We start from the raw sequence: 27,561 nt of genomic DNA on the forward strand, positions 1-27,561 counted from the left end.
GTGCTGTCGCCGACCAGTGGTACAGCCGATGCTGTAACAACTTGGGGTTCCCAGCATCGGAAGAGACATAAGATTTCATAATTTGCCATTGTTTTTTCTGGGCTATCAATGATTAGTTATCTGCCTTGCAAGTGTTTGTGCCTTTCTTACTGGGGTCCAAAAAGAACTGTCCTCTCTTTGGTGTAAAACACTTCGTATTTTATCAGTTTTCCAACAGCAAACAGCAGTTGAGGTGAGTCATAAAAGATGAGTCATAATGCTTTTCCTCCAAAAATTATTCTTTTGAACCAAAAAGATCAAAGTGACTAAGCTAAACTTAACGAACTTTTGTTATTAGCCAAATGAAAGTGGACAAAGCAATGGTAAGACTTTGTGGAGAATGATAAAGGGGAAAAAAAAAAAGGAAGGCAAGCAAATTACTAGTCATGGAGAACATAACAGTGAGCTTCTTAAAATCAGTGAGGGAGAATCAAGCAGTGCTCTGTCTGAGCCAAACTGGAATCAATCAGTAGTTGTAAGAAAACAAGGAATTAAAATACAAATTTCAAAATACCCCCACTTTTTAGGGTGTTTAGGATAGCAACAAACACTGAAAAATATAATAACCAATTAACACTACATGAACTTGGGAAAAATGGCTAAACATTTTTCTGTGCTTCACACATTAAAGCTTAAATACTAGCATCAATAAACCCACTAATACCTCAGAAGCTGAAAGCCCCTCAACCTTATATTTTATTTGTTTAAAACAAACTGGTGCAATAAATATATCCCTAAATTTGAAAACTTAGATTTATTATTTGAGTACTCATCCATGTTTCCCAAAAAACACTCAATGGCCTTTGGTAACAACATCAAGGAAACGAAACACTATAGGCAACATCATACTTTGCTCTCTCCATTTCACTTCAGTTTTAACTTTTTAGTATTTTGCAGCAGGCTTGAAGAAAAGATTACAACAGATGACACTAAACTAGGAGGAAGAGTTGATCTGCCTGAGGGTAAGGAGGCTCTTCAGAGGGATCTGAACAGATTGGACCGATGGGCTGAGACCAATGGGATGAAGTTTAACATGGCCAAGTGTAAAGTGCTGCACATGGGGCATAACAACGCCATGCAGCACTACAGACTTGGGGGGAGGCTGGCTGGTGAGCTGTCAGGAAGAGAAGAACCTGGGGGTGGTGGTTGACTGCCGGCTGAATATGAGCCAGCAGTGTGCCCAGGCAGCCAGGAAGGCCAATGGCATCTTGGCTTGTGTCAAAAACAGTGTGGCCAGTAGGTCTAGAGAGGTGATTGTGCCCCTGTACTCGGCCTTGGTGAGGCCACATCTTGAGTGCTGTGTCCAGTTCTGGGCTCCTCACCATAAGAAGGACATTGAGGTCCTCAAGCGAGTGCAGAGAAGGGCAACCAGGCTGGTGAAGGGGCTGGAGGGCAAATCCTATGAGGAGTGGCTGAGGGAGCTGGGGCTGTTTAGCCTGGAGAAGAGGAGGCAGAGGGGAGACCTTATCACTGCCTACAACTACCTGAAGGGAGGTTGTAGAGAGGTGGGTGATGGTCTCTTCAGCCAGATGACAGAAGATAGAACAAGGGGAAATGGCACAAAGCTGTGCCAGGGCAGGGTCAGATTGGATATTAGAAAAAAAATTTTTACTGAAAGAGTTGTTGAAGCCTGGAACAGGCTGCCCAGGGAGGGTGTTGAGTCACCATCCCTGGATGTGTTCAAGAAAAGGGTTGATGAGGTACTTAGGGATATGGTTTAGCATAGGATGGGAATAGTTGGACTTGATGATCTTAGAAGGTCTTTTCCAACCTTGTGATTCTGTGATTCTGTTAAACTCTATTGAAATGGACAAGTTTTCCACTCTCAATATTTGCCTCCCTCCTAGAGAAACCGGCTATATGGAGAAATGATTTTGAATTGAAATTTTAAATTATTTTGGGTTTAAAGAGTATATTGTTATAGACAAAAATAGTGTCTGGTTTTATTTTAAAAAGTGCTGTGGTAATAGAAAAGATAGCAATCAATTTATCTTTCCTCCTCTTTCAATTTACTTTTTTAGAAGTTCACACAATGTTGGTACAAAGTAACTGCTCGTAGCACCACCGTCCCTCTCTCCCTACCACTTGATTATCATTTCTGTTTCCTCACACATAGTAAGAATAATGGGAATTGCCACATCAAAGCATGTTTCTCTCTAATCTGCCAGCCTGATTCTGATAGACAAATACCAACTCGCTCTGAGATGCGATGTCTCATAATAATATGCCTATTGTGCAGTTTCTTCATAACAATTACTGAATTACTGCTTCTTCCAACAGCCCTTGTTTAAATTTATCCAGCACAGAAATCCAATTACAGCTCATTTATCTTTAAAAAGGGTTATGACAGCTGCAACATTTAGCCAAGTTGGCAAAGACACAGGTAATGTTTACTTCCATAAGCCGCTTACAGAACACTGACTGCAGAGATTAATCCTGCTGTAAGGCAGACCAGCTTCCCTCCCCTTAAATAAAAACACATTTCCAATCTGAATAATTACACTTAGTTCACGGATATCGAATAATGACACACTCGGTGCTTTCCACTTAATAAAGGCCATCTTCAAAATTAAGCATGAAAGCGGCGACAGCCTGCAATCACACACATCACCTAAGTACTTTCTGCATTTGAAAGGGGCAGCTGGTCTCAGGGAAACCCTTTCAAAGGTGTACTGCCTTGCTTCCAGGTACATTCAGCCATCCTGCAGCTTTGTGTCCAGATTGACTCCCACTGCTCCTTTCCTGCTGACATGCAGGACACTGCGCTGCCATCCAGCGAGACCTGGACAGGCTGGAGAGCTGGGCAGGGAGAAACCGGATGAGGTTCAACAAAAGCAAGTGTAGAGTCTTGCACCTGGGAAGGAATAACCACTTGTATCAGTACAGGCCTGTTGGAGAGGAGCTCTGCAGAGAAGGAGCATTTCCCTATTTCAAAAACACCCTCAAAATCCTCAGCAAGTCCTGACACCAGTTAAGAAACAGCTGATTTTCCATTTGTTATTCTAGTCTGACATCTTGGATGGCACAGCTTTGTTCCGGGCACAGCTTTAGGCCGGTAATGACATTTTTGGTCTCTCCTTACCGTTACTAAAGCCAAGGCTTGGTGTGACAAACTGTGGAGAAGCCCAGTTCTGTGGTTATGCTCTTCTGCCCCACCTGTCCCTCCTCCCCCCGCAGAGATTCCTGACCCTACAGTGACACGTGCCTTAAGTTCAGGCACTCAAACCCTGGCTGAAGCAATCGACTGTGAATCTTGTGGTACACACAGTCACAGAGGGAGAAAGTCCCTGTTTTGGCTTCCAGCCACATGTTCCCATCACCTCCCTTGCTCTGGTACTGACCTTCATCCGCTCAGAAGTGACCAGGTTTAGAAACTTAAGCCAGTGGGAGATGATCTCTGCAAAAATATCTATGTATATATAGACGAATATCTATGTATATGTATATGTTTTATTTTTAAACACCATTTTACCTCCTTATAACCACTGCCTGTAGGAAGTCAGATGACTTGTACTGCAAGTGGTAGATAGGAAAGTACACGCTGGGGCCAAGCACCTGCCCCGTAAGCAGCAGCCTACGCTTTACCCAGCTCAGCCCTGCTATAAAACTGCACCTTCAGCAGGTGAAGCACAGCCACACGTGTTTGTCTCCTTCACAAGGCTCTGGCAGCACGGCAGGGAATACAGCTGGGGAAGCCATATTTCTGTTTTTGAACCAGCACGGCCTTTTCCATCAGCTGGACACAGGTTGGAGCCCCCAGTTCAGAGCACAGGTACCTCGCGCTCCCTTACGCTGATCAAGTGTCACTTCAGAGTATTTCTAATCAAACATTATTCTGTCCCTTCTGCCCCACAGATTAAGATCTTCATAGTTCCCTCAAGAGTCTAAACACGTATACTAGCTCTCATTTTCTGATCCTGTCCCCTTTAATCTCTCTTCACAATCACTATTAAACAGCAGTTACTTTTAATTGAGTTTTCTGGTGGATATTTGACCCAAGTTATTTTTTTTTTTTTTGAGATGGGATAAATAGCCTGTAAATTAATAACTTCAGCACTCAAGTGCAAAAACTTTTAGCTTAAGAATATGAGTAAGGATGACTCCTGAGTGTCCAGTTCCCTCGCTGGCTCACGTCTCTTAACCACAGCCCCCAGAAATGACTTGAAGAAGGAAAACGGTGCTCAAGGCAAGAGGGATCAGACCGCACAGCAGCTATGGCAAACGCTGCCTCAGGTCTGTAGTCAAAGCGCTGCTTGACAAGGTGTAAAGAAAACTCCCCTTTTTATTTCTGGAGGGGAAACATTCCTTATTGTTTCTACTGTGAACAGTGGGGCTCAGACCTGGTGTCTACCCCTTGCTCCCTCGTCTCACACTCCATTGTTCACTATGACAGCCTGTGCACTGAAAGAGCAAGAAACTGCCCTGAATGACCTTTATAAATAATAAAAAATCATTCGACATCCAAGAGGCACAGAGATGCCCCAGCTCTAGAAATATGAGGGTTTAGATGAAACACCAGTAAGCTGATTTTCTGACAAGTGATGCAGGAATCTGGGGTGAAGTCTGGAGGAGAAACTTCAAAGGAAAAGGGGGAAAGCATTGGATGTTGTACTGCTTCAGACACACTGAATCTTCTTTCACGCTTCTGGAAGAGGCACAGCTACCAAAACACTGTTTTCACAAAAGGTGAAAAGAGCTGGTGACCACAGACTCAAAGAGCTGCAGTAGGAGGAAAAGCAGCAACAAATTAACATCCCCTTACCAAAAAAGATCATTAAGCAATGGCAAAACAAACCAACAAACCACCCACATGTCTCTCATCAAGCACTTGATAAAACTCATGGTGACAAGGGACAGAAAAGCTTTCACAGAACAGCACAGAGATTACTGCTGAGAATCACTTCATGGAACTGATTTTAGTGTCTCACCTGTACAAGAAATACAAGTAACAAGGTAAAAAAAATTACCAAAAGTTTTAAAACATGAAAGGTATTTTGTCACACACCAATGGAAAAATCAGTCCCATTTAAGAACTGCAAGAGAATAAGTGCTGCTTCTTCACTGAATGTGTCTTACTAGGGTTTAGTGGACAGGCTTTACCAGTCCTAGATGCTATACCCAGGCTGGGAAGCAATGACAGAATGCTAAGCATAGCAGCTGCGGGGTGACCACACTGTTGGCTGAGACAGCCTTGAATGAAATCTGCCTCTCCAATGGAGTGGTGCATCACTTGTCTGCATCTTGTCTGATCTCTCTATATCTTCAGAAAATTGGGAAAGGTGGCCTCCTGTCTGGTGGGCTCCAGAGCAGAGGAAATAATTTTTTAAAATAGCTCTGAGAAATCACCTCAGATTTTCTACTTGTGACACACCTGACTTCAGAGCTCAAAATCCCGCTGAATAGTTTGCCAGTAAGTAAAGTTCCACCAACTGATCGCTGTGCCTAACCAAAATATGAGTGTGAGATGATTCACCCTTCATGTCTGCGTAAGGCACCACGGTGCTGTCAGCTATCACTGTCTGGGGAAGCTGAATGTTGGTGGACAAAAGGATCACCTAGCCCACCTAGCCCAAAGCTGTCCCACGCCTGGTGCACCGACAGGGGAACTCAAGACACAAGGTCTCTGTCCCTCCAAAGACATCTGAGGTTTTTGACTCAGGCAACAGAAACCTGGGACTACATGCTGGGCAACTGCTGAAGGTGAAGGGCCACAATCCCAGAGGCTGAAAAGGGTCTTCACTCCCAGCTCCCTGATGATTTAAGCACTAAACGATCACCTTTTCTCAGGATCTGTATTTAGCAGAAAGCTTGGGCTGGGCAGAGCCAGAGGATGGCAATTTATGCTGATCTATGCTGCAAAGCACATAAGCTATTTTTGTGTCATTTATTATGACCTGTTTTCATGGCAGAGGCAGTAAGTTGGAACTAAGTACTGAAATGCAACTCATATATCCACTCTTCAAGATTTTGAGCACGATTCTGTAGAACAGTCTTGTAACTGGCTACCTGTCAGTAAATATTATTAATTTTTTTTGGTTGGGGCCATTTTTTAAACTACTCTTGAATTCTTGCTTAAAAAAATAGCAATCAAATCTCTTCTCATAACATTGTAACAGACACCATAATGTTATCAAAGGCTAAGGACTAGTAAAGAGAGGCTTTAGTGTTCATCTTATTCACAGTTTAGCTGACTTCACAATACTTGAAAACTAAACCACTTTCCCCAATTCTGTTCATTTGCTTTTGTCAAGGCACCATTCACACTTTCTTCTGATTTGTGTCTGTAGGTCATCTTCTCTTTCTCCAAAAAGAGCTCTAAGCATTCCAAGGCCCAAGTTGCTGGCAGGAAATTGTTTGGCTTGTTCATGACAAAACAGAAAGGCTGTAGCAGAGAAATGATTTCTTTGCAAAAAATACTTCCCCATTAAGACCACCATATAACCCTTTCTCACAACTACAGACCAAGATTGTCTGGAGCAAAGTGATGACTAAACAAAAGGAGAGCATTCAGTAAGCATAAAATAAAAGCAAAGAGGAAATTTTAAAAGAAAGTAATACAAGAAAAGAATCTTATTTATACAGAAAGTCTGCAAAGTCCTTTAACTCTGAGAAAAGAGATGTTCTAATTTCTTAATTTTTTAGTGAAGCAGCCACACATTTTTTTACCAACCATAAGCACAGCTTTTTGTCTCACGCAGATTGTTTTTTTAAAGTCTCAATCATACACCTGTGCCTTCTCAGAAAACCACCAAACACACTGAATCAACTTTTGTCCATTACTTCAGTAAGTCAAGTTCCAAGCATCAAGCATTAGTCACTTCAAGACCTTCTTCGAGAAGTTACTCATTTACCGCCCTCTTCCTTTGTGTCCTAAGAGAGCAATCACACACTTTTTACTTTGCAGAGAGATGACCCAGTATCTCCTCATACTAACAACATCTCCAACTGCTTTGAAGACTTATCACCTGTTGCTGTTCTTTTTTCCTCCACTCCAGTCAAATAATTAGCTGCCCTACAAATATGAGGGGACAGACCATCACTGGAACAGGGGCAGTTCATTTGGTGATGGAGTGGGTTATTTTATCCATTAAATGAAAGGATACCAGATCCTCAAAAGAAAAATGTGGTAGCAAGCCATGCTCCTAGCAGAACTTCTACAGGCAGGAGACAACTGATGTTTCTAGGATGTAATGACATTGTTTTCCTTCAGATCGCGTAACACGGGGCACCACCGACAGTAAGCCAATTCGCAAACAATAGCCAAAGTTCTAATCTGTACAGAATTGTTTGGCACAGGGATCTACAATTAGATGCAGGATTTCCTTTTAAAGTCCAAAGGGACTTCCACATCCCCGTCTTCCTTTGCTGTGGTTCAACATGAAGAACAAACAAGGTGTTGCTGCTTCCCGAAAGAGGAAAAGAAGGGGGGAAAACCCCCCCACAAGCTGCCAGTAAAGACAGAAAGCTGGTGGAGTTGATCATCCACATGCAGACTGAAAATAAACTTCAAGGGTCAACTATTAAGCTAAAAAGGAGGCCCCCTGTTTCCACATAGGAAATAAGGCATTGTTTGTTTTAATGAAGTAACTTAATCATAAAACTTATGGAACACAAATACCCACTTCTTCAGAAAAATGAAATTCTGTGGTAAGAACTTGGCTGCTATTGTGTCTGTGTCATAGCAGACAAATAAAACACAGCAAAATCAAGAGGTGAATGGCTTTGAAAACACAGGGTTGCTTAATTTTTAATTTCAGATTTTGTCCTTGTGTTATATAATGAAGCCAGAAGAATGGCAAATGTTTCCAGTCCTCCTCCTCCTTCCCGCACTAGGTATCTTCTAATTCTTCACCTTCCCAGGGCAAATTCCAACTATACACAGTACAAGTGTCACCACTTGCAACTTATTCTCAGAACTGTATCTTATTGTTCATACAGAAACACAAGTGGGAGACATGTATGACATGTAACTCTGAGCAACAGCAGCATTTGCAGTTCTACAATTACAGGAACGATCACCGTTTCCACTCCATGCAGTACTTCCTTTCCATGGGGGAGGCAAAGTGGTTCTCGCTCTTCATAACCCACTTTCCTGCACACCGGGTGAAGCAGTGCAGGTATATAAAGGCATGACCTTGCTCTATACCTGCACTACTTCCCCAGCTACACTTCTGCTGCTCCAGAGATCTGTTGCTATGCTAGCTGAAGGTCCGCAGAGGGCAGCATTGACGCGGTAATAAATCTCCAACTCAGCAGAGGTCAAAGCAGGTTTCACAGAACTGTTTCTCACTGGAGGCTAAGCCCCATTTTCAGATGTTGGAGATGCTGCACGGGCAGGACGAGCATTGGGCCAAGGACTGTCCAGCAGCAAACAGAAGCCAGATCAGCTTTTACCACTAGTAAAAGATACCCCACTAAGCACTTGCCTAATAACTAGGACAGTCATCTTGGAAAGAAACTGCATCATCTGCCTGTAGCACTGAGCTGTGGGCTGCTGGTGTAGTTCTTACAGTTACCTCCATATGCTGACAAATTAGAAAGGAGGACTGCTGAGGCATGCAACACCTTACCACCTGTACTGCCCTTTCTTCCTCTACAGCACCCCACTGAAAACAAGCTGTGCACTTACTCCGGCGTTTGGGTAAGGGCTATGGATTTGGCAGCCCACATCACCACACAGCACAGAGCTCAGATACAAGCAAATGAAAACAATGTCCAAGATGTCAGAATCATAGACTGTGTTAGGTTGGAAGGGACCTTTAAAGGTTACCTATTCCACCCCACCCCTGCAGTGAGCAGGGACATCTTCACGAGATCAGGTCGCTCAGAGCCCCATCAAGCCTGACCTTCAATGTCTCGGGATGGGGCCTCCACCACCTCTCTGGGCAACCTGTGCTAGTGATCTACCACCCTCATATTGAAGAGCTTTTTCCTAATACCCAACCCAAATCTCCCCTTTTCTAGTTCAAAACAGTTCTTCCCAGCTTTCTTACAGGCACCTTTCAGGTATTGGAAGGCCTATTGTTCTAGGACAAAAGTAAAAATGCACTGACAGCCTGTATGATTTGGAGGCAGAGGATGAAAATGCCAAAGAATGAGACAAACAAACGTGTTTCAGTTCAGTTTCACTGGCCCATCCTCTCTTAAAGTCATCTTTACCAACACAATGTCTACACAGGGAAGGCAGCTTACTGAACTTCAAATCTATGCCCTGCCTTATTCTGCTAGGCTTCTCAACATGATAAAGCTTGGATTTTCAGGTGCTTCCCTTTAAAGCGCATATGTGTGTATAAAAACCATACATATGTAGTTGAATAGCTGGTCAGAAAGTAGACAGTCCTCTGAAAGGACCCAGCTCTGTACCTACAAATATACCTTCTCTGAAGTCAGTTGCTCACAGCCAGCTCTGCTGCCTTCCTTTGCCAGCTCTCAGCATCAGCTGGCCTTGTCCCAGTGTTCAGGTTCACTGAGCATAATCACGCTCAACTTCTCCTCCAAGGACTCCACTGAGCCTGCACACCAGGCACCGCCCTGCAGAGATCCAAACCAACCTGCTGTGTGGCAGGAACGGAGCGGGTTTGTCCCACTCTGGATGATGCCAGCCCTTTTACCATCTGGAACATTCTGTCCCGTCAGCTCAACTCCACTGCAGCTTCACAACCTTGATACATTACTGTGTTTGTTAATCCGTGCCAGAGACAGGTGGCACAGGCAGAAAGCACTGCAAGACTGTCACTTCAACAAAGCAAGCTACCTGCCGGGGCTGGGCACGCAGGGGAACGTGACACGCAGCAAGGTGCCCTTGTAGATCCAGGCCTGGAGGTTGTAGATCCAGGCCTGGAGGTTGGTGTCCCTGCCTGTGGCAGGGGGGTTGGAACTCTATGATCCTTGGGGTCCCTTCCAACCCAGACCATTCTATGATTCTATGATTTAGAGGACAGCCCTTACTGCGATTCAAATACTTGCACAGCTCACTCTGGGTTCAGAGCAGTACGCTGACACACCAGAGACTTTTAAGAGCAGTCTAATAGTAAAAAATATCACTCACTACACATTTATTAAGGAAAGAGTATGTGAAAAAGCTCGCCTAGGCACCTCCAAACTGGAACAATTAACTCACTGCAAAGCTCCTAGCAGTGCTTGCAGATTTAAAAAAGGAAAGAAAAAAAGCTGAGTGTTCATTCAGATTTTAAACAACTATATGTGTCATGAGAAATCTGTGGGGTTTTTTGGGAAAAAAAACGTATCTGCTTCCCAACACAACAGAACATGGGTGGAAAGCAGAACATGGATACAAACGTTTTAAGAAAAAAGGCAATGTTGGTTCATGAACAGGCACGGAGCTTCGCCAGTGTTTCTCATAAGCTAGAGACTCTGAGACTGTTGTTCTGTAGCAAGCCAGTGTCTCTAGTGCACTTCCCTGCTCTCAGTCATCTTGGAGGTGTAACTTTCATTTCAATTCGTTTTTGAAGTGTTGCTTCTTTGAAAAGCTGGTGCTACTGAACAGATGAACTGAAGGCCTAATGTAGTGTATATTTTCAGGGTATTTAGCAATGCAAGATGTGTCCTGGCTGTACCAGAGAAGGAAGGAAAAAAAACCCCAAAACACAAAAAAACACCAAAACCATGAGAAACACAGAATGTGTGGGAAAAAATTGGGAAATCCTTCCTCTAACCATACCAAATTCTGGCAAAACACTGAAGAGAAAGTAAAATGTGGCAGTAATTAGGACATACCAGGTACAGCTAACTAGGTCGCAGTCCTCTTAAGCTGCCCTGCTCCCCATTCCTTCAGCTCTGCTGCACGCAGCATTTATACTCACTGGCAGGCTGGGGAGGGGGAGAGGAGGGATAGCTGTGCCGTGACGCAAACTCTGAGTAACACATGCTCGGCAGAACTGGAAACAATGGCAGTTAAGTTCATGCATTCAGTGCCACGACAACTTTGAACCAGCAGTCTATTCCTAAACTTTCACTATCACAGAATACAGTGTGGGAATTAAAAAAAAAAATGAAGCACAGTTTCATAAAGGTTGAGAACAGCAGCCCAAAACGGTGTGTGAACTCACCCACAACAGCAAACCGGTAAGTTACTAAGCTGACACATGGGAGAGGTGCTTCCTGCCCTGCACTGGACTGTGCAAAAAGCTTCACTTCTTTCTTTTCAATAGGTCTAAAAGTCTGGAAGGAGAAGGAGAACACAAAGCTCAAGCCTGCTCCTTACCGAACCCAAGCGGAGGGTGGTCCTTCTGCCCCTCTGCACGCAGAGCTTCTCTGTATCAGCTGGCCAAAGCTTTGTGTTACAGAGTCCTAGGCAGACAGGCGAAACACACTCTTCTGTACCATGGCTGAAATCACACTGTTGCAAGTGATCAGGCTCCCTCTCCTATGCCTTACCACCAGCCAGTGACGGCACAGACCACATACATACTCTGCCTTAGCCTCAGACATGAAGTCTATTCGCTTAGATTTAACTACTCAAAACCAGCTTTAACCCAACAGTACTCAGCCAAAATGATTATCTTTCCTCCTCAAACTTCAGAACGCCACAACAAGGGTAATGTATGGAGCAGTTCTTTCATCAAAAGGTGGGGTGGTGGAAGTACTCACCCATCTGAGGGAAAACCAATGCAAGACACTCATCTCTAGCTGATAAAACAGTACAGAACGAGAAGGTAACAAAAATAGAGTCAGGTGCTTCCTACAACAGAAACCAAAGCACCAGGGGAATGCGGCACAGCAGAGCCACCCGCTGCCTCTCACAAACCACAGCCAGCTTGACTTTTCACTGGGGTGCTCACATCCAAACACTTACCAGCCTGCAGCTGCAGCCTGCCCCAGCACCTAGGCAAGCCAGAGGGGTGCTGGCTGCTAGCACAAGCACCTCTTTTCAGCACACCGCTGCCCCTCCGCGCTTCGGCTGCTCGCCGGGACTGCTGTTACCCTCTGCGCAAACAGCGGGACTCAATTCCAGCTGCCCTCACAAGGCATGACCTCCCCACATCAGCTACTCACAGAGACAAGCTGTAAAGCCTCACCCTGCCCACCCTCTGCCAAGAAGACAGCAAGCCAAGAGGCAGTGTGCTGCATACAGCTTTTCCGATCCTGGCCGCAATATCCGCCTGGTTTCCATCCAATTCCAAAATGACTTCTGTACTCCCTCTTCAGCTAAGGCCTGGTTTTGGTATAGTGACGTATTTTTTTCCCAAAAATAAAGCACCCTTGCCTAGGAGAGTTCAAAAGCCTAGTTATTCTCTTTGAGGAGCAACACACTCCTTTTTAAACCTTTTTAAAAATAAAAATATATATGTTGCTGAATTTCAACGAGCTTTCACTAACCTTGAAAACAGTGTGAGTGACTCATCCTGCTGGAGCATGCCCCAGAGTTGTTTTGCTAGTGATAAAGACACTGAAGGATTTTCAACACTGGTTAGTCCTTCAAAGATACTCCTTAATCCTAAAATACTAATAATTTTTTAATAGATTTATATTGCTGTGGGATAGGCTGGGTAGGATTTGCAGCTCATTGCATTTAAGAGGTCTTTGGAATGATCACAAAAATTAAGTTTAGTATTAGTTTACCTAAACAGGAAAGAGCAAATATTTAAAGATACCACTAATCTGCATAGTAAAAACCATACCCATGTCCCTCCCTGGGATTACTTCACCCATCACACCTACCTATGCAAATACCTACACGCTACCACAAACCATTCAACTGAGATAAACTACATGACTCCAGCAGAAAGGGTATTTTCCACAGCCACTGTCTTTACCACTAAGCGAGGATCACCTACTGCGCTGGTTTGGGCTGGGATAAAGTCTTTGTGATAGCTACTATGGGGCCATAGTTTGGATTGGTGCTGGAAACAGTGTTGATAACACAGAGATGTTTAGCTATTGCTGAGAAGGGCTTACACAGAGCCGAGGCCTCTTCTGCTCCTCAATCCACCTCACCAGCAAGTAGGCTGGGGGTGCACAAGGAGCTGGGATGGGACACAGCCAGGGCAGCTGACCCCACTGAACAAAAGGGATATTCCATACCATATGACATCACCGAATCACAGAAAGGTAGGGGTTGGAAGGGACCTGTGGAGATCATCTCAAGTGGGGACACCTAGACAGGTTGCACATGAATGTGTCCAGGCAAGTTTTGAATGTGTCATGCTCAGCATATAAACTGGGGGAAAGCAAAGGAGGGGGGACATTTGGAGCAATGGCGTTTGTTTTCCCAAGCCACTGTTAGGCGTGATGGAGCCCTGCTTTCCTGGGGATGGCTGATCACCTGCCTGTCCATGGGAAGTGGGGAATTAATTCCTTGCCATGTTTTGCTTGTGTGTGCAGCTTTTGCTTTACCCATTAAACTGTTCCTATCTCAGCCCACAATTTTTCTCACTTCGACTCTCCCAATTCTCTCCCCCATCCCACTGGGGAGGAGTGAGCAAGCAGCTGCGTGGGGCTTAGTTGCTGGCAGGAGTCAGGGGTTAAACCACAACAGCTACCTACATTGCTTTTACAGTCAGTGAGGAAAGATGTCCTCAGAAATAAACCCAACTCTGGCTCCATCTGAACTGCAGGACTTTGTTGCATCTGGCACCACGTGCACATCCTGGCAAGTTCCTGACTGCACTCCAGGAGGAGACTGAAACACTGCTGCTCCCTTCCTCACCACACATCTGCTTCTGCTTCATCTGGGGAGAAATACTAGAGGCCAGGAGAGGTAAAAAACTCTCCTCCATAGTGTACTTCAATGACCCAAAGACTGATGGTTAGAGGCCTGGAGCTATAGAGCGCTCTACAGAAGATTTGGAATGATCTCCTTCTCTGACTAGCTCTTTCAAAGGTTGGAATTTTTTCCAACATAGGAAATTAGTCTACCTATTAGTCTTCATGCATACTCTGATCCTACCAAAGGTGCCTGCTGCAGTGACAGTTCAGAGATTTTACACCATTTTAATAAGGGCTAAAACCTCTCCTCATACAGCATTTTTCTGCAAAGCTCTTCAATAGGCATGTTATTATTTTAGACAGCAAATAAAGTACAGAAACATCGCTGCTGTGTTAGTAAAATATGGTAAGTACAGGGGTAAAGGAAGCCGTGTATCCAAGTGAATCAAACTTCTCATTTCAAATGCAGCAAGTTTCTGTCACTTTCAGACTGACTACTATCCAAGACAATATAAATAAAATGGGGATTTCCACAAAAAAACAGACTATGCTCCACAGAAAATAGATGTATGTTGTGCTAATTAGAAACTTCAGCTCAGCCAAGGCATGTACTCTTGCAGACACCTCTGCATGCAAGCATTAACCACACTGACATTAACCCACAAACATTGTTAAAATGTATTTTAAAAGACACATAGCACAACAGCCCAGTTTGACCACAGTGGAAATCTTATAGAAGCTTGCCTGTTGAAAGGTACTAGAAATATCAGTTCACCAACGCTGCACATATGTGAAACACTGTCAAGTCTGACCAATGAAAGCTCTGAGCTAGCTAGATGCATCATTGTTTCCTGCCTGTGAAGAGGAGCTATTTTAGCTAAGCGAAGCTGAGCAGTGAAGAGGAAGTCTAAGCCTTCTACAGATTCGGGGCTATGAAAGGAGCACCTCTGAAGAAACCCTGTAGTACCCGAAAGGTAAGTAACCATCCATTCTGTTATGCTAACCAAGTGACTTTGATGTTTATGCATGGTGCTAAGGTAGACTTCTTTCAGAAGCTGAACAAGGACTTAATGCTAGAGCTAATGAAAAGATACTTAGTTCCTTAGCACACTTCCAAAGTAGCAGCAGCATTCTATAAATACCATTTAAAGCAAAACAACCGTGTTTGTAGAAGCACTGCACCATAAATACTGTTGGTTTGGATCTTTACACTAAGTTTCAAAATATGCCATGCTAGCAGCATTGGTAGGTATGTTATCACTAAAGAAGAAATGCTTGTTTTCATTAAACTAAAACCAGGAGGAGGTCCTGTTGCTTGGTCTCTGGGTGCTTCTCTGAAAGCCATACCCTCTCAGGGAAATGAGCCAAAGGGAAAAAAGGGGATTGGGAAGAGACACACACACACGCTGCTGTCAGTGGAGTCACCGTTGCCTGACTCGTAGGAAGAATTTGGAGGAAAATATTTAATTCTTGTTCAGTTCTGAAAGTTTTTGTTCTCGTACATAGCAGCTAGATGGGCTTTACAAGTCACATTACACATTCAGGACTTCAGCTATAATTAAAAAAATTAAAACAGGTTGATAAAACATATGAACCAATATCAGAGTAATCATTCAGAATTAAGACAGACATCCAGAAACAGTGACTCCAGGGGCTCTTCAGCAAGTGCTTTAATCAATACCAGTAAGTAAGCATTCCCATTATGAAAATGGCACCTAAGGAAAACACATCCAGGCAACTGAAATCTACCTGGGCTGACCAATGAGATAACAGCCTGAACTCCAGGCAGACACGTACTGATAAAAACCGATCAGAACAGCTGCACTGGTGTTTAAATGCAGAGAAATGACTACATGCTTTTTCAAATCTCATTATTTTTTACCTATGTAAATGTCTGTTGTAGTTTTAGATTCTTAAAAACTAAAGTTAGGAGAAATGCCTAATTACAATGCTGAAGGAGAAACACCAAATGCATTTAAACACCAACATTGACATGCATTTAAATCCACAATATTTGGAAACAATATCTAAAAAACCCAAACCCCAGTATGTCCATTCTTTGATGCATCTCAGAACTGTGACAAACTCAAAATAATCTGCAAACAAGCCATGAAACCACAGGTTTTCCTAACAGAAGCTTATGCCAGATTCAGCTTCTCCTCTTCCCACCAACATTGGCCTGCTGGTTATTTCAGAAACAGGACCTGGCCAGAAATGGTTATAGTCACTGCAAGTCCAACGAGAGAAGAGCAAAACCAAAACCAAAACCCAGGCTGTTCATTAGCATTCAGCTACAAAAAAAGTGAAATCCTCTGCTTATTCTATATATTACTATTCAGTTTACCTGCTGAATTTGTCAAGACCCTGAGATAAGTGGTAGTGCACTATGTCATACACAACCATTACCAAGAGAGAAAAAAAGAGAACAGGAAAGAGAAGAAAAAAACTATTAGAATATGTGCATGACCAGAGTTTAGCAATATTTGGACAATTTTACACAACAGTAATGCAAGTGGGACAGTATGCTATAAAATACGATGATTTCATCCATGCTACAAGCCTGTGCTACAGAAATTTTCTTTGAAGTATATGCCATCTATCTTTCAGTAAGGCCTGTTCTTGCTTTTATTGTTATTATTAGTGTTCTTTACACAATGACGTACTTTAGAGACATCTGTACAGATGCCCTCTAATATTCTTTTTTTAAATCAGTATTACATAGATAGTTTTTCCCATATGAGTTTAGGACCAGGTAATTGCATGCATCATTACTTTTTGCTATCTATCTGGAAATTGGAGAACCATAAGAAAATCAGAAGTCCAAGCTTCATATTTCAAGTCAGAAACTAACCTGAAGAAAAAAGACTTCACAGGTAACACTTGACGTAGATACTCTTATGGATACTATTCCCAAATGCAGTCGGTATTTCCCACATGTTAAACCCAGATACTAGAATAATAAACACTGGTTCAATCCACTATGTATTCCCATGCCACTGGAAAAAGTATCTGGTAGATACTACAGTGAAAGCATAAAATAGGCGAGCAGTAACAATAAGCATTTTTCTAATACATTCTCTCTCCGCTTTGGGAGACAAAACACACAGGGACTATGCACTCTTCAGCTCTTGAGAAGAGTTTTGATGCCTAACTGATACTATACAAGTTACTTGGCTGGCTGTCAGAAGTGGGAAGATCAGACAAACAACTAACTCTTTCTTCCTCCTCCTCCTCTTCACAAAGCTGTCACAGGGCTGGGTAAGAGGCCAAACAAGAGGAACCCTCCCATGCGAAGTCATGAAACTGTAACTACAGTGAGAGCAGGGAAAGTGGGGGGCTGCGGGTTAACCAAGGCACCCATGCAAACACCAGGTCAGGTCTGCCATCCTCTCATGGCTCCAAGTACCCCAGGGGATGATCTCTTCCAGCTCTCTCCACCCAAGTCTGCATAATGACATTTCAGATGTTGGACTCGTATGACCAGGAAGCCAAGAGAAGCAACACAATTGGGCTACTGATCAGCAACTCGTTCTCCCCCAAAATACTGTTCACACAGGGCCTGGTCAGAGACCGTGCTGCTTCCCATCATTTTTAAATTAGCAAGTCTATCAATTTCTCAATCTAATTCATACATAAGGTAAATGATGCCCTGGGATTATATACTGTATTGAAAGCTATGTAGCTATTAAGATAACTTTTTGGTGTCTTTTATGAGCACGAGCATGCCTCTGTTCTCTTGGGAGCAAAGCAATTCCTACAGACAAGATGCAAAGTCAATACTTGACTTGCATATCCAAATGTCACTGTACGTCATGCTCACTTACTCCTTTTCAATAACCTGTTTTAGTCATTAATTTTTCAACAGAGACAACTTGAAGAAATATTTTCTTTACAAAATAGCTCCTTTACCTCAACTGCAAACTAATTATTAGCTACTGATGCACACTCAAAATTACTGACCAATCCTAACTTTTTGATTCCCTATATAATAAATCTCTTAAGTAATTAAATGTTTTTAATTACAACTAGCTTATGAATACTATTTCTCACAGGTCTGACAGTACAGGCACTTCCTTCAGAGCACAACAACATATTTGTAGTTAGAAAAAGCAACAAAGCCAGCACATTTTCACAGCTAAATGATGCAATTTCATCACTAAACCCCATCCTATGCAATCTTGTTTGTTTGGGGTTTTTTTAAAAAGTTTTCATTTGACTGAAAATAACTTTTCATCTTTTATCTACCTTCTAGGGTATTCATGGAGCGCAACATCTTTTCCTAAATTTGATTGAAACATGATGCCTGGAAATCACCACCCTGAAGAATACAGGATTGCATCGCTGGTCTTCTACAATTTTATCTTCATAGTGGGGTTGGTGGTGAATGCCACTGCGCTATGGGTTTTCAGCTGCACTACCAAGAAGAGAACAACTATCACTGTCTATATGATGAATGTGGCGTTACTTGACATAATTTTTATATTTACCTTGCCTTTTCGGATAATCTACCATGGGAAAGAAATGTGGCCTTTTGGAGATCTATTCTGTCGGATCGTCAGTGCTTTCACTATATTTTACCCAGCCATCGCGCTGTGGTTGCTCACTTTTATAAGTGTAGACAGATTCATGGCTATTGTCCAGCCAAAACACGTCAAAGAACTGAAAAACACAAAAAAAGCTGTGCTGGCTTGCACTGGAATCTGGATAATGACCCTTGCAACAACATCCCCACTGCTGTTTTTACAATCTGATCCAGACAAAGCCTCGAACTTCACTACCTGCATTAAAATGCTGGATATCATCCATTTAAAGGAAGTAAATACACTGAACTTCTCTCGCTTGATTTTTTTCTTTCTGATTCCCTTGTTTATCATGATGGGGTGTTACCTGGTCATTATTTACAATTTTATCCGTGGCAAGACTTCCAAACTGAAGCCTAAGGCCAAGGAGAGATCCATAAGAATTATAGTTACTCTCATCGCTCAAGTGCTCCTCTGCTTCGTACCCTTCCACATTTGCTTCGCCTTCCTGATGTTGCAGGATGGAGATATGAATTACAATCCCTGGGCAGCGTTCACCACCTTCCTCATGAACCTCAGTACGTGCTTGGATGTTATACTGTACTACATTGTTTCTAAACAATTCCAGGCCAGAGTGATCAGCGTCATCCTTTATCGCAATTACCTACGCAGCGTGCGCAGGAAGAGTTTCCGAACTGGAAGTGTAAGATCACTCAATAATATGAACAGTGAAATGATATAAAAGGAGAAAAAAAACCCAAAACTGTCATGGGACTTGTCTCTTGTGATTCTTTATCCCAATTCTAGCATTTTGACTACACTGAAGAACCACTTCTATAGCTAGAAGTGACATACATATTTGTAGCACTGTAAATAGGAGAGAAGCAGAGTAACTGCACCTTCTCTACATCTGCTCAAGAGCGTTGGTAAATCTGAAATGAACCTAGTATTAGTGTTAAACTTTTCAATGATTTTGACATCTCAAAAGACTGTGAATATTGTCAGACATGAAAAAGTGACTATTAGTACAATAAAGCAGACAATACTGAAGAATTATGATGCAACATATATATTAATTTTTCATAGTTTCACCAAAAAATACTGTTAAAAATACTGCATATCTCATAGTTCTAAATTAGCTTCATTCTCTCAAGATCCATGTTAGCGTGACTTACAGTGTATGTACATAACATTTGTATTTCATTCAACTAAAAGCTTCCTTGTGTAACTCACATCATCCTGTGTAACTCACAACATTTTGCAGTCATAGTCAGTCATCAGCCTAGAGAAGAGAAGGCTCTGGGAAGACCGTAGAGCAGCTTTACAGTACCTGAAAGGGCCTACAGGAATGCTGGAGAGGGACGGTTTATAGGGGCATGGAGTGATAGGACGAGGAGTAACGGCCTTAAACTGAAGAAAGGTAGGTTTGGATTAAATATTAGGAAGAAATTCTTCCCTGGGAGGGTGGTGTGGCCCTGGCACAGGCTGCCCAGAGAAGCTGTGGCTGCTCCCTCCCTGGCAGTGTTGGAGGCCAGGTTGGATGGGGCTTTGGGCAATCTGGTCTAGTGGAGGGTGTCCCTGCTGATGGCAGGAGGGTTGGAACTAGATGGTCTTTGAGGTCCCTTCCCACCCAAACCGGTTTGTGATTCTATAAAAATACAATCAAAACATCTAATAGTCAAACTGTTGATTAGTTCCCCGGGGGGGTGTTGTACACATTTATTGCACCCTACTCTTACACAAAGTACTGAATTTGTCCAGGCACACTGGCAGCCTATGTCCCAGCAACAAACTTCAAGGTAGCAAACACGATGAGTAACTGAAGTGTGACTCAAGCGCTCAACTCCTTTTGAATACTCAAAACACTACAAAAAAAAAAAATAGATCTGTATGATGTCAAACACATACTTTTCCTTCCTTATTACATCAGCCTTTAGGTACTTTGAAGAGACACGCTAAAAAAGGAGAACTAAAACAAGCTGAATATTGGGTTTAATATTAAAAAACTCGCTCCAGGAGTTTTTATTATTACCTCAGAGCATGTGACACATGGAAACTCAAGTCTGTATGACGCTGATCTCACCTGTCAGAAACGTTCCCACAAAGTCTCTGCAAGCTCTAAGGTTCCACTGTAATATATACATCTCCTAACAAGTGGAGAAGTCTCAAACATAGGTTGTGTGAAACTGATCCTCAATGTACATTAGAACTTTAAAGAACCTCAGATGCAAGCATTAAATAGAATACCATGCTCTAGCACTCCGTTTTTGAAACACAAACATAAAAATACCAGTATAAAATGCATGCAACTGCATATGCATTTAAAAATGAACATGTTAAAGAAAGAAATCAGTGCCAACACGATTTCAGTTACTCAGATTTACCAAACTGAACGAATTCAGCAATAATTTGTGCACTGCAAACCATATTTCAATCATGCTGACTGTGGAAATGAGTCTAACAGAATAGAAAGAAATCATATTATAAGGATAAATTAATTAACCATGGATCACAATTAGGCAATGAATGTTTGAAAATATAAGTTGTGCCAAGAACCTTCACAATGTAGCTCAAAAGAGGATTAAATTTAATTTGAAGTGTTACATGAAGAAAGTTTTTTAAAATTAAAATCTGCACAAAATAATCCTTTGGAACTACATTCAAAATAACTAATCCATTAGGAGCTACTTACAAACCAGAAGGCAAGCTGCTGATGGTGATGCCAAATATATACTGAGTAATTTCTACAAGGAGAAGATCAAACAGAGCTGAGAGCATCCAAGCACCCAGTAAAAAGGACTGGAAAAAAAAAAGTTTAATTTCAATTAATTCAACAATTTAAAACTAAGGTTTAATGTACCCTAAGTAAAAGGAAAAAAAAGAAAAAAGAAAATCACCATATTAATGCAATTAAGACAAATAAAATCTTGAGTACAACATAATTCCAGATCTACATGTCTAGATAGTGAAGAATGAAGACTTAATTTGTCACCAAAATTGAATTTCATGGGTATGAAAAGCTTCAACTGATACAGCTGCAAACTTGAATCAGAATAATCCACTGACTGAGAGATATTATCAGTATAAATTTAGATGTAGAGAAACCAAATTCTCTTTATAACTCTTAACATTTGTCTCTATACAAAATATTAGTAATAAAACTGCAACATTAATCCAAGAGGACAAGATTCTAAGCAGTGTAGAAAAGAGTCTTTGTTAAAAGAAAATGCAACTGGAACTTACTGAAAATTTTCTGCTGCCATATCTTCTTTCAAATATTCTGAAGTTGTAAATAAGCAGACTGCTGCAGAATGTGTCTTTCAAATCAAGACATATTGTTCTTCCACATACAAGTCTCCAAATCTAGAAAGTTAAAGATCATCACGTTAAGTCTCCGTTCCTTCAAGGAAATTCTTCACCAAGTTTTTGCTCAGAGGTTAGTCAGCTAACGGAAATGCAGTACATTTAAGGAGTTAAAGAGAGTGGAATGCTATGGAGAGTGCAAGGTGTCTGTTTAAAAAGAAAATATTTGGAAGGAAGAGGCCTGCCTGCTAAAATAAATCTACAACTGAAACGAAGGCAAATGCACTGAAAAGCCCCTGGTTGGCATTTACAGACAAGCCCAGTAAACTGCAGCATTACAGAAACAAAGTTATTTTTGAAGAGACCTCCAGATACCAACTAGTGAGTGTAACACTCCAAGCAGGTCTAATCAGATCAGATTGCTCAGAGCCATGTCAAGTCTTGCTCAGGGCCATGTCAATCCTCCAAGGATGGAGATTCCACAGCCTCTCTGGGCAACCTGTGCCAGTGACTGGCCACACCATTTCTTTGTGTTAAAAAATAAATCAAACCCTTACATCTAGGCAGAAATCCCTGTGTTCAAACTTGCACCCACTACTTCTTGCACTAACTTAGTGCTCCTCCAAGCAGAGTCTGGCTCCAGCTTCTCTATAGCTTCTGATCACCTACTTGTAGACAGCAATAAGGTGTCTCCTCTTTACCTTCTCTTCTCGAGGCTGGGCAGACCCTGCTCTCTCAGTCTCTCCTTCTATGTCACATGTTCTAAACCCCTCAACTGTCTTGGTGGACCCACTCCACTGTATTTATATCTTTCTTGTAGTGAGGATCCCAGAATTGGGCAGTCACAAGACCACATCTAGAACACTGTGTCAATTAGAGGAGTAGAGTCGCTTGCTTCAACCTACTGACCACGCTCACTAATACAATCCAGGAGATGACTGCACTTCTTAGCAGCAATGAGGACATGATCCTTGAAAACCAACCAGATCTGCTGGTACATTCTTTTTTTCAGGAACTCTACCACATTGGAGTCTTCCAAGCAGATCCCTGAACAGGCCAAAGTCCATTCTCCTCAAGTCCATGATCACAATCCTGCAATTTGCCTTGTCCCCTCCTCTCAGAATGCTGAGCTTCAACATCTCATTGTCACTGCAATCAAAGCTGCCCCTGATCTTCACATGCCCAACCAGTTCCTCCTTGTTTTTAAGTATGAGGTCCAAATACTACATCTCCCCTCATCAGTTCCTCAATCTTCTGCATAAGGAAGTTGCTCATCAATGTACTCCAGAGATCTCCTGGACTGCTTGTTCCCTGCTGTGTTGGCCTCATGGCATGTACAAGAATGATTAAAAAGCCCTCCATGAGAGCCAGGGCCTGAAGTCATGAGGCTTCTTCCAGGTGTCTGAAGAAGGCCTTACCTACTTCTTTCATAGTCAGGTGGTCTGTAGCAAACACCACCACCAAAGCTGGCTGGTCTGGTCTGCCCTTTAATCCTGACCCATAAACCCTCAACTTAATCATCTCAAAACAAAGCTCTGAGCAGCTCTGCTGCTTTTTCTCATAAAGTGCAATTCCTTTCCTCATCTGTCTTCCCTGAAGAGATGTATCTGCTCGTTGCAGCACTTCTATACTGTGAGCTAACCCCCGACATCTCCATGACCCCAGTGAGACTGCAGTCCTGTAATGGCATATGACCTTTAATTCCTCTTATTTGTTCCCCATGCAGCATGCATTACTGTACAGACACTTCAGAGAGGCACCCAGTCAGGCTGATTTCCCAGAAACCGTATGGGAGCTTTCCACACAATGCTGTCCCATAGGCACTTCCTTATTTATCTACTTACACTTGAGGGATGTTGTTCTCAGTCCTGTTTTGTTGATTTCAAGATCCCTTCTGTTCAGGTCACCCTGTGCAACATTGGCATTCTCAGTGGTAACCTGTCAAGTCCTGTTAACTTACACGTGCACAACTGCGTTAAGCGATCCCTGGCTCTGTTTTTCGTAATGATGGATATTCCTTCTTTTTCACAGACTCTACTTGGAGGATAAAGGCCCTTGGAGGCCTGAAAGCAAAACATACTAGTACAAGATAATAAATCTATCTGCCTGAATACCTTGGCCTTTTGCACATCCCTTGTCAGTAGGTCCCCCACCACAATGATGACCGGGCCCATACTTTCTTCTGCTGTGGATGTACTTAAGAGAAATCTTGCTTACTGCCCTTCATCTCTTTCCAGCTCAGATTTGTCTCTCTCCTCTCCCTTTCCTAAGCCATAACCTAGGCATTCCCCCCTCCATGGAAGTCCAAGTGACAACACATTGCCTGAGCCTTGCATTGCTCAAGGTCTTTAAGCCTCAACTGACGCTTCTGCCTCTACCTTCCCCGGCCTACCAAAGGACTGTGCTAAAGGAATGAAGAGGGCTCTAGCTGTCCCACACCAGCATGCCCAATGTTAAAACCTAGCCAGCAGCATGAGTACTACTCCTCCTGAAGTCCAAACTGGCAGGGCTGTGGATGCACATCTGAACATTTCATGGGGTACATTAACTGAATAGCCCTTGCATAGACTATGGAAGGCTTCCAAGCTTAATTGCTCTTTGCTTTAGCCAGCTTAAGGAATACATAGGTCTAATGTAACTGAGATCTTAAGTTTACACACATCTTCACTGCTCTTGAGGGTCTCCTTTATGGAGACAAAGATCTTTTCATTTAAGACAGCACTTATCAAATACAGTAATCTTCAACTGCATGCTTTATTTCCTATGCTCTCTCCCAGCATTGGTAAGTGTTAACATATCCAAAATGTTCATTCAGCCTCTGGAAAAATTACATTCCATTAAACTGACCCCCACTGATTAATTTATTCTAAATGAATTTTATTTTTAAGTGTTTGCATTTGACTATCAGCATCAGATTAAATTAAGTGATCTGCTCTCCCCGATCTCTGAGGTATGCAATTATGTAGTATATAGCTTGCTCCAAAGGCTAGGACAATACATAAAGCAATCATTCCAGGAAAAGAACAAACAACCAAACTCACAAGTTCCCCCCCAAAACATCACAATAAAGGGGTCACGACTTCGACAGATACCTACAAATGCTTAAGACACAATAAAGAATGGTTTCTTTGAATAAAACACAGCTACTACTGTTCTTCAGCAGATAAACTAAACAAAGATACTACTCTTCTAAAGACAAACTGCAAAAAACATAAGCAAAGAAATCCGAAACCCACAAAATTTCCATTTAAGACTTCAGTAGTTTCTCAGACTTTTTCCTCCCCCTCCCCAAACACTTGGTTGTAACACTTTTAAAAGGCAGACATCCATTTATGTATTTTTTGCTGCACAGCATTAGCAAGACACTTGGAAAATATGAGCAGCGTTCTTTCACTGTCGTAATCTCCATTGTTACAATAAAGCTCTTGTTCTTGACGAGAAAGATCATAGAGAGTACAACAGCATGGAGAATTACTACCTAGGTGTAATAATCTTTTAAGGCTTATAGGCTACGGTTAGCATCCTCAAAGACATTAACTGTAAAACATGTGGGATAAGATAATTAGAGGCATTTGCCCTTCTCTGTTGAGCATGTCACTTCCAAAAAAAAAGAAAAAAAAAAAAAGAAAGGAAAAAACCCTCCAACAAATCCCCACAGAACATAATCACTTCTAAATGCATTATTTCAACAATTACAGCGGATACTAGGGGATGATTAATTAAGCTGAGAACAAAACCTTACAAGATGCAATACCTAAAAGAGAAAGCAAGAAATGTCCAGCAAGATAATTAACCAATTTAGCAGATTACTGAGGGGCATGACAAACTCCCCCATCACTCAGAATCTGCAAATTCAAAGCAGGAAAATCTTAGTTTCTCACAGCTAACTACAACAGAAGTTACAGAACGAAAGTTATGGCTTCTGTTGTTAAAATAAATCATATGTAACCAGAGATCCCGATCACAATAGCCCTTTTCAGCCTCAGAAACTGAGCACAATAAGATACTCACATTCCTATCAAAATCCGTCTATTATTACACGGGTGGGTTAAATCACACTTCATTCACAGCAAGCTTCCAAATGCCAGCGGCTGGAAGGCAAAATGATACTAACCAAATCATCTCCCAGGCAACAGAAGGAAGTAAAAAGCTATGTTGGTCATTTCAGATCAGTTTTTCTCATTTTTTCCAAAAAGTGGTGTATTGGGGTGATAAAAAACCAGTAAGAACAAGCTGGTCTACAACAGTGAACAAAGGGAAAGAACCAGTAGAGGAACAGACAGGGGGTGGGGATCACATAGAAGTACATAGTTTACAGTACCTTTCCACACAAAATAAACTGATTCTTACCTGAAAATCCTCTTTTATAGCTTGTAGGTTATATGCAAAGAACTTCTGATAATGTTGGAAGAGAAGAGCCAATAGAATCGAGATGGCACTTGGGACTAGTAACAAACTCTTTGACAAAGGTGCTTTATCTTAAAGACAAAAAAAACAACAAAAAAGAGGACCATTTTAGAGAAAAATCCCTCACATTTTAAAGAATGACATATTTTAAAAGGTGACTGGAAAACACAGTAACAGTGGCAACACCATGACTGCTTATCTCAACAACTTCCCAAGTTCCCAACAACTTGCCAACAGATAGGAAAAACACAGCGACCACAGGAAGTCTTTGGATATATTGACGACAGTTAAATATTAATCATAGGGTTTTGTTTTCAGCATTCTCTCAAGTAATTAATTTCTTGGCTATAATTAAAGCAAAGCGCTCTGCACGGACAGGGGTCATGCCCTCCTATGCAGCCCTCCTGAGGCTCAATTATGTTTAAGGAAGCAAAACAATCACTCTTTTTCACTAGCAAAATACACGTTTGGTTGAAACAAATACCTTCTCTTCCTTTGCATTAGGGGTTAAGGTAGAGCTTTTTTCCTAGATGCTATGAAGCGGGAACCAGCTGAATAATGTCCTGAATAAACCTGACACTCCTTTCACCACACTTGGATCCACCATTCAAGGAAGTGTATCTAATTAATTTATATGACATTCGTCTTCCTTCCATTCAGTCATTACAATCATTAATAAAGAAATTAATACAATCAGGAAGTTCATGAAATCAGAACTTCTTTCTTCATAGTAGCATGACTTTTGGAGAAGGTACTCAGCAGAAAGCAAGTAGAGAATGGAGGAATCTGCAATAGACATTTACTAAAAACCACTGACCGGCATATCCGGCAGGACTCTACCCATCAATTCACAAACTCTTGCCCAACAATTCAAGCCAATACAGAAACACTGAGACATTATTTCTTCTGTGATGATCAGAGGGCTGGAGCACCTCCCTTACAAAGAGAGGCTGAGAGAACTGGGCTTGTTCAGCCTGGAGAAGAGAAGGCTGTGGGGGGACCTCATTGCAGCCTTCCAGTACCTGAAGGAAGCTTATAAGCAAGAGGGGAGTCAACTTTTTTTAAAGGGTAGACAATGGCAGGACAAGGGGGAATGGATTAAAACTAAAGGAGGGAAGGTTTAGATTAGATATCAGGGGGAAGTTTTTTACAGAAAGAGTGGTGAGGTGCTGAAACAGGCTGTCCAGAGAGGTGGTGGATGCCCCATCCCTGGGGGTGTTCAAGGCCAGGTTGGATGGGGTCCTGGGCAACCTTGTGTAGCTCCAGGCCTGGAGGTTGGTGTCCCTGCCTGTGGCAGGGGGGTTGGAGCTCTGTGATCCTTGGGGTCCCTTCCAACCCAGACCATTCTATGATTCTATGATTCTATGACTCTTCACACAAGCACCTTCAATCACTTTTACTGCCTTCTCAAATACGCCAGTTATAGCAATTTTTGGCCAACTGCGGTTTTTTGCAGGGTACTATGAAATCTGTGGATCTGTTGTCATTATTCTTTGATAACAAAAGGAGCCATAAGACTACTCTGAAAGCACTAATGGGAAATAAAAAGCAGGAGCACAGGAAGATCAAAACTGCATTAAAAAGTGCAACAGAGGAAACTTTTAGTGTCTACCCAGATTAACTG

The 27,561-nt window shown here is 42.2% G+C and overlaps 2 protein-coding genes across 2 annotated transcripts in view; one reads left to right on the plus strand and one right to left on the minus strand.

The window, feature by feature from the left end:
- Positions 1 to 27,561, minus strand: part of UBAC2 (UBA domain containing 2) — a 106,337-nt gene that overhangs the window by 68,411 nt on the left and 10,365 nt on the right. The window contains exons 2-4 of the mRNA XM_084272165.1: positions 25,881 to 26,008; positions 21,471 to 21,590; positions 20,920 to 21,026 (exon numbers count right to left, since the gene is read on the minus strand). Coding sequence (XP_084128291.1) covers positions 20,920 to 21,026; positions 21,471 to 21,590; positions 25,881 to 26,008 — 355 coding nt within the window. The remainder of the gene's footprint in view (positions 1 to 20,919; positions 21,027 to 21,470; positions 21,591 to 25,880; positions 26,009 to 27,561) is intronic.
- On the plus strand, positions 18,004 to 19,051 carry GPR18 (G protein-coupled receptor 18; the record flags this gene model as incomplete). The annotated part of the gene is made up of 1 exon (XM_084271177.1): positions 18,004 to 19,051. The coding sequence occupies one exon, from the start codon at positions 18,004 to 18,006 to the stop codon at positions 18,967 to 18,969; it is 966 nt and encodes a 321-aa protein (XP_084127303.1). The 3' UTR covers positions 18,970 to 19,051.

Source organism: Gallinula chloropus (assembly GCF_964237585.1).
Source record: "Gallinula chloropus genome assembly, chromosome: 1".
Classification (NCBI taxonomy): Eukaryota; Metazoa; Chordata; class Aves; order Gruiformes; family Rallidae; genus Gallinula; species Gallinula chloropus.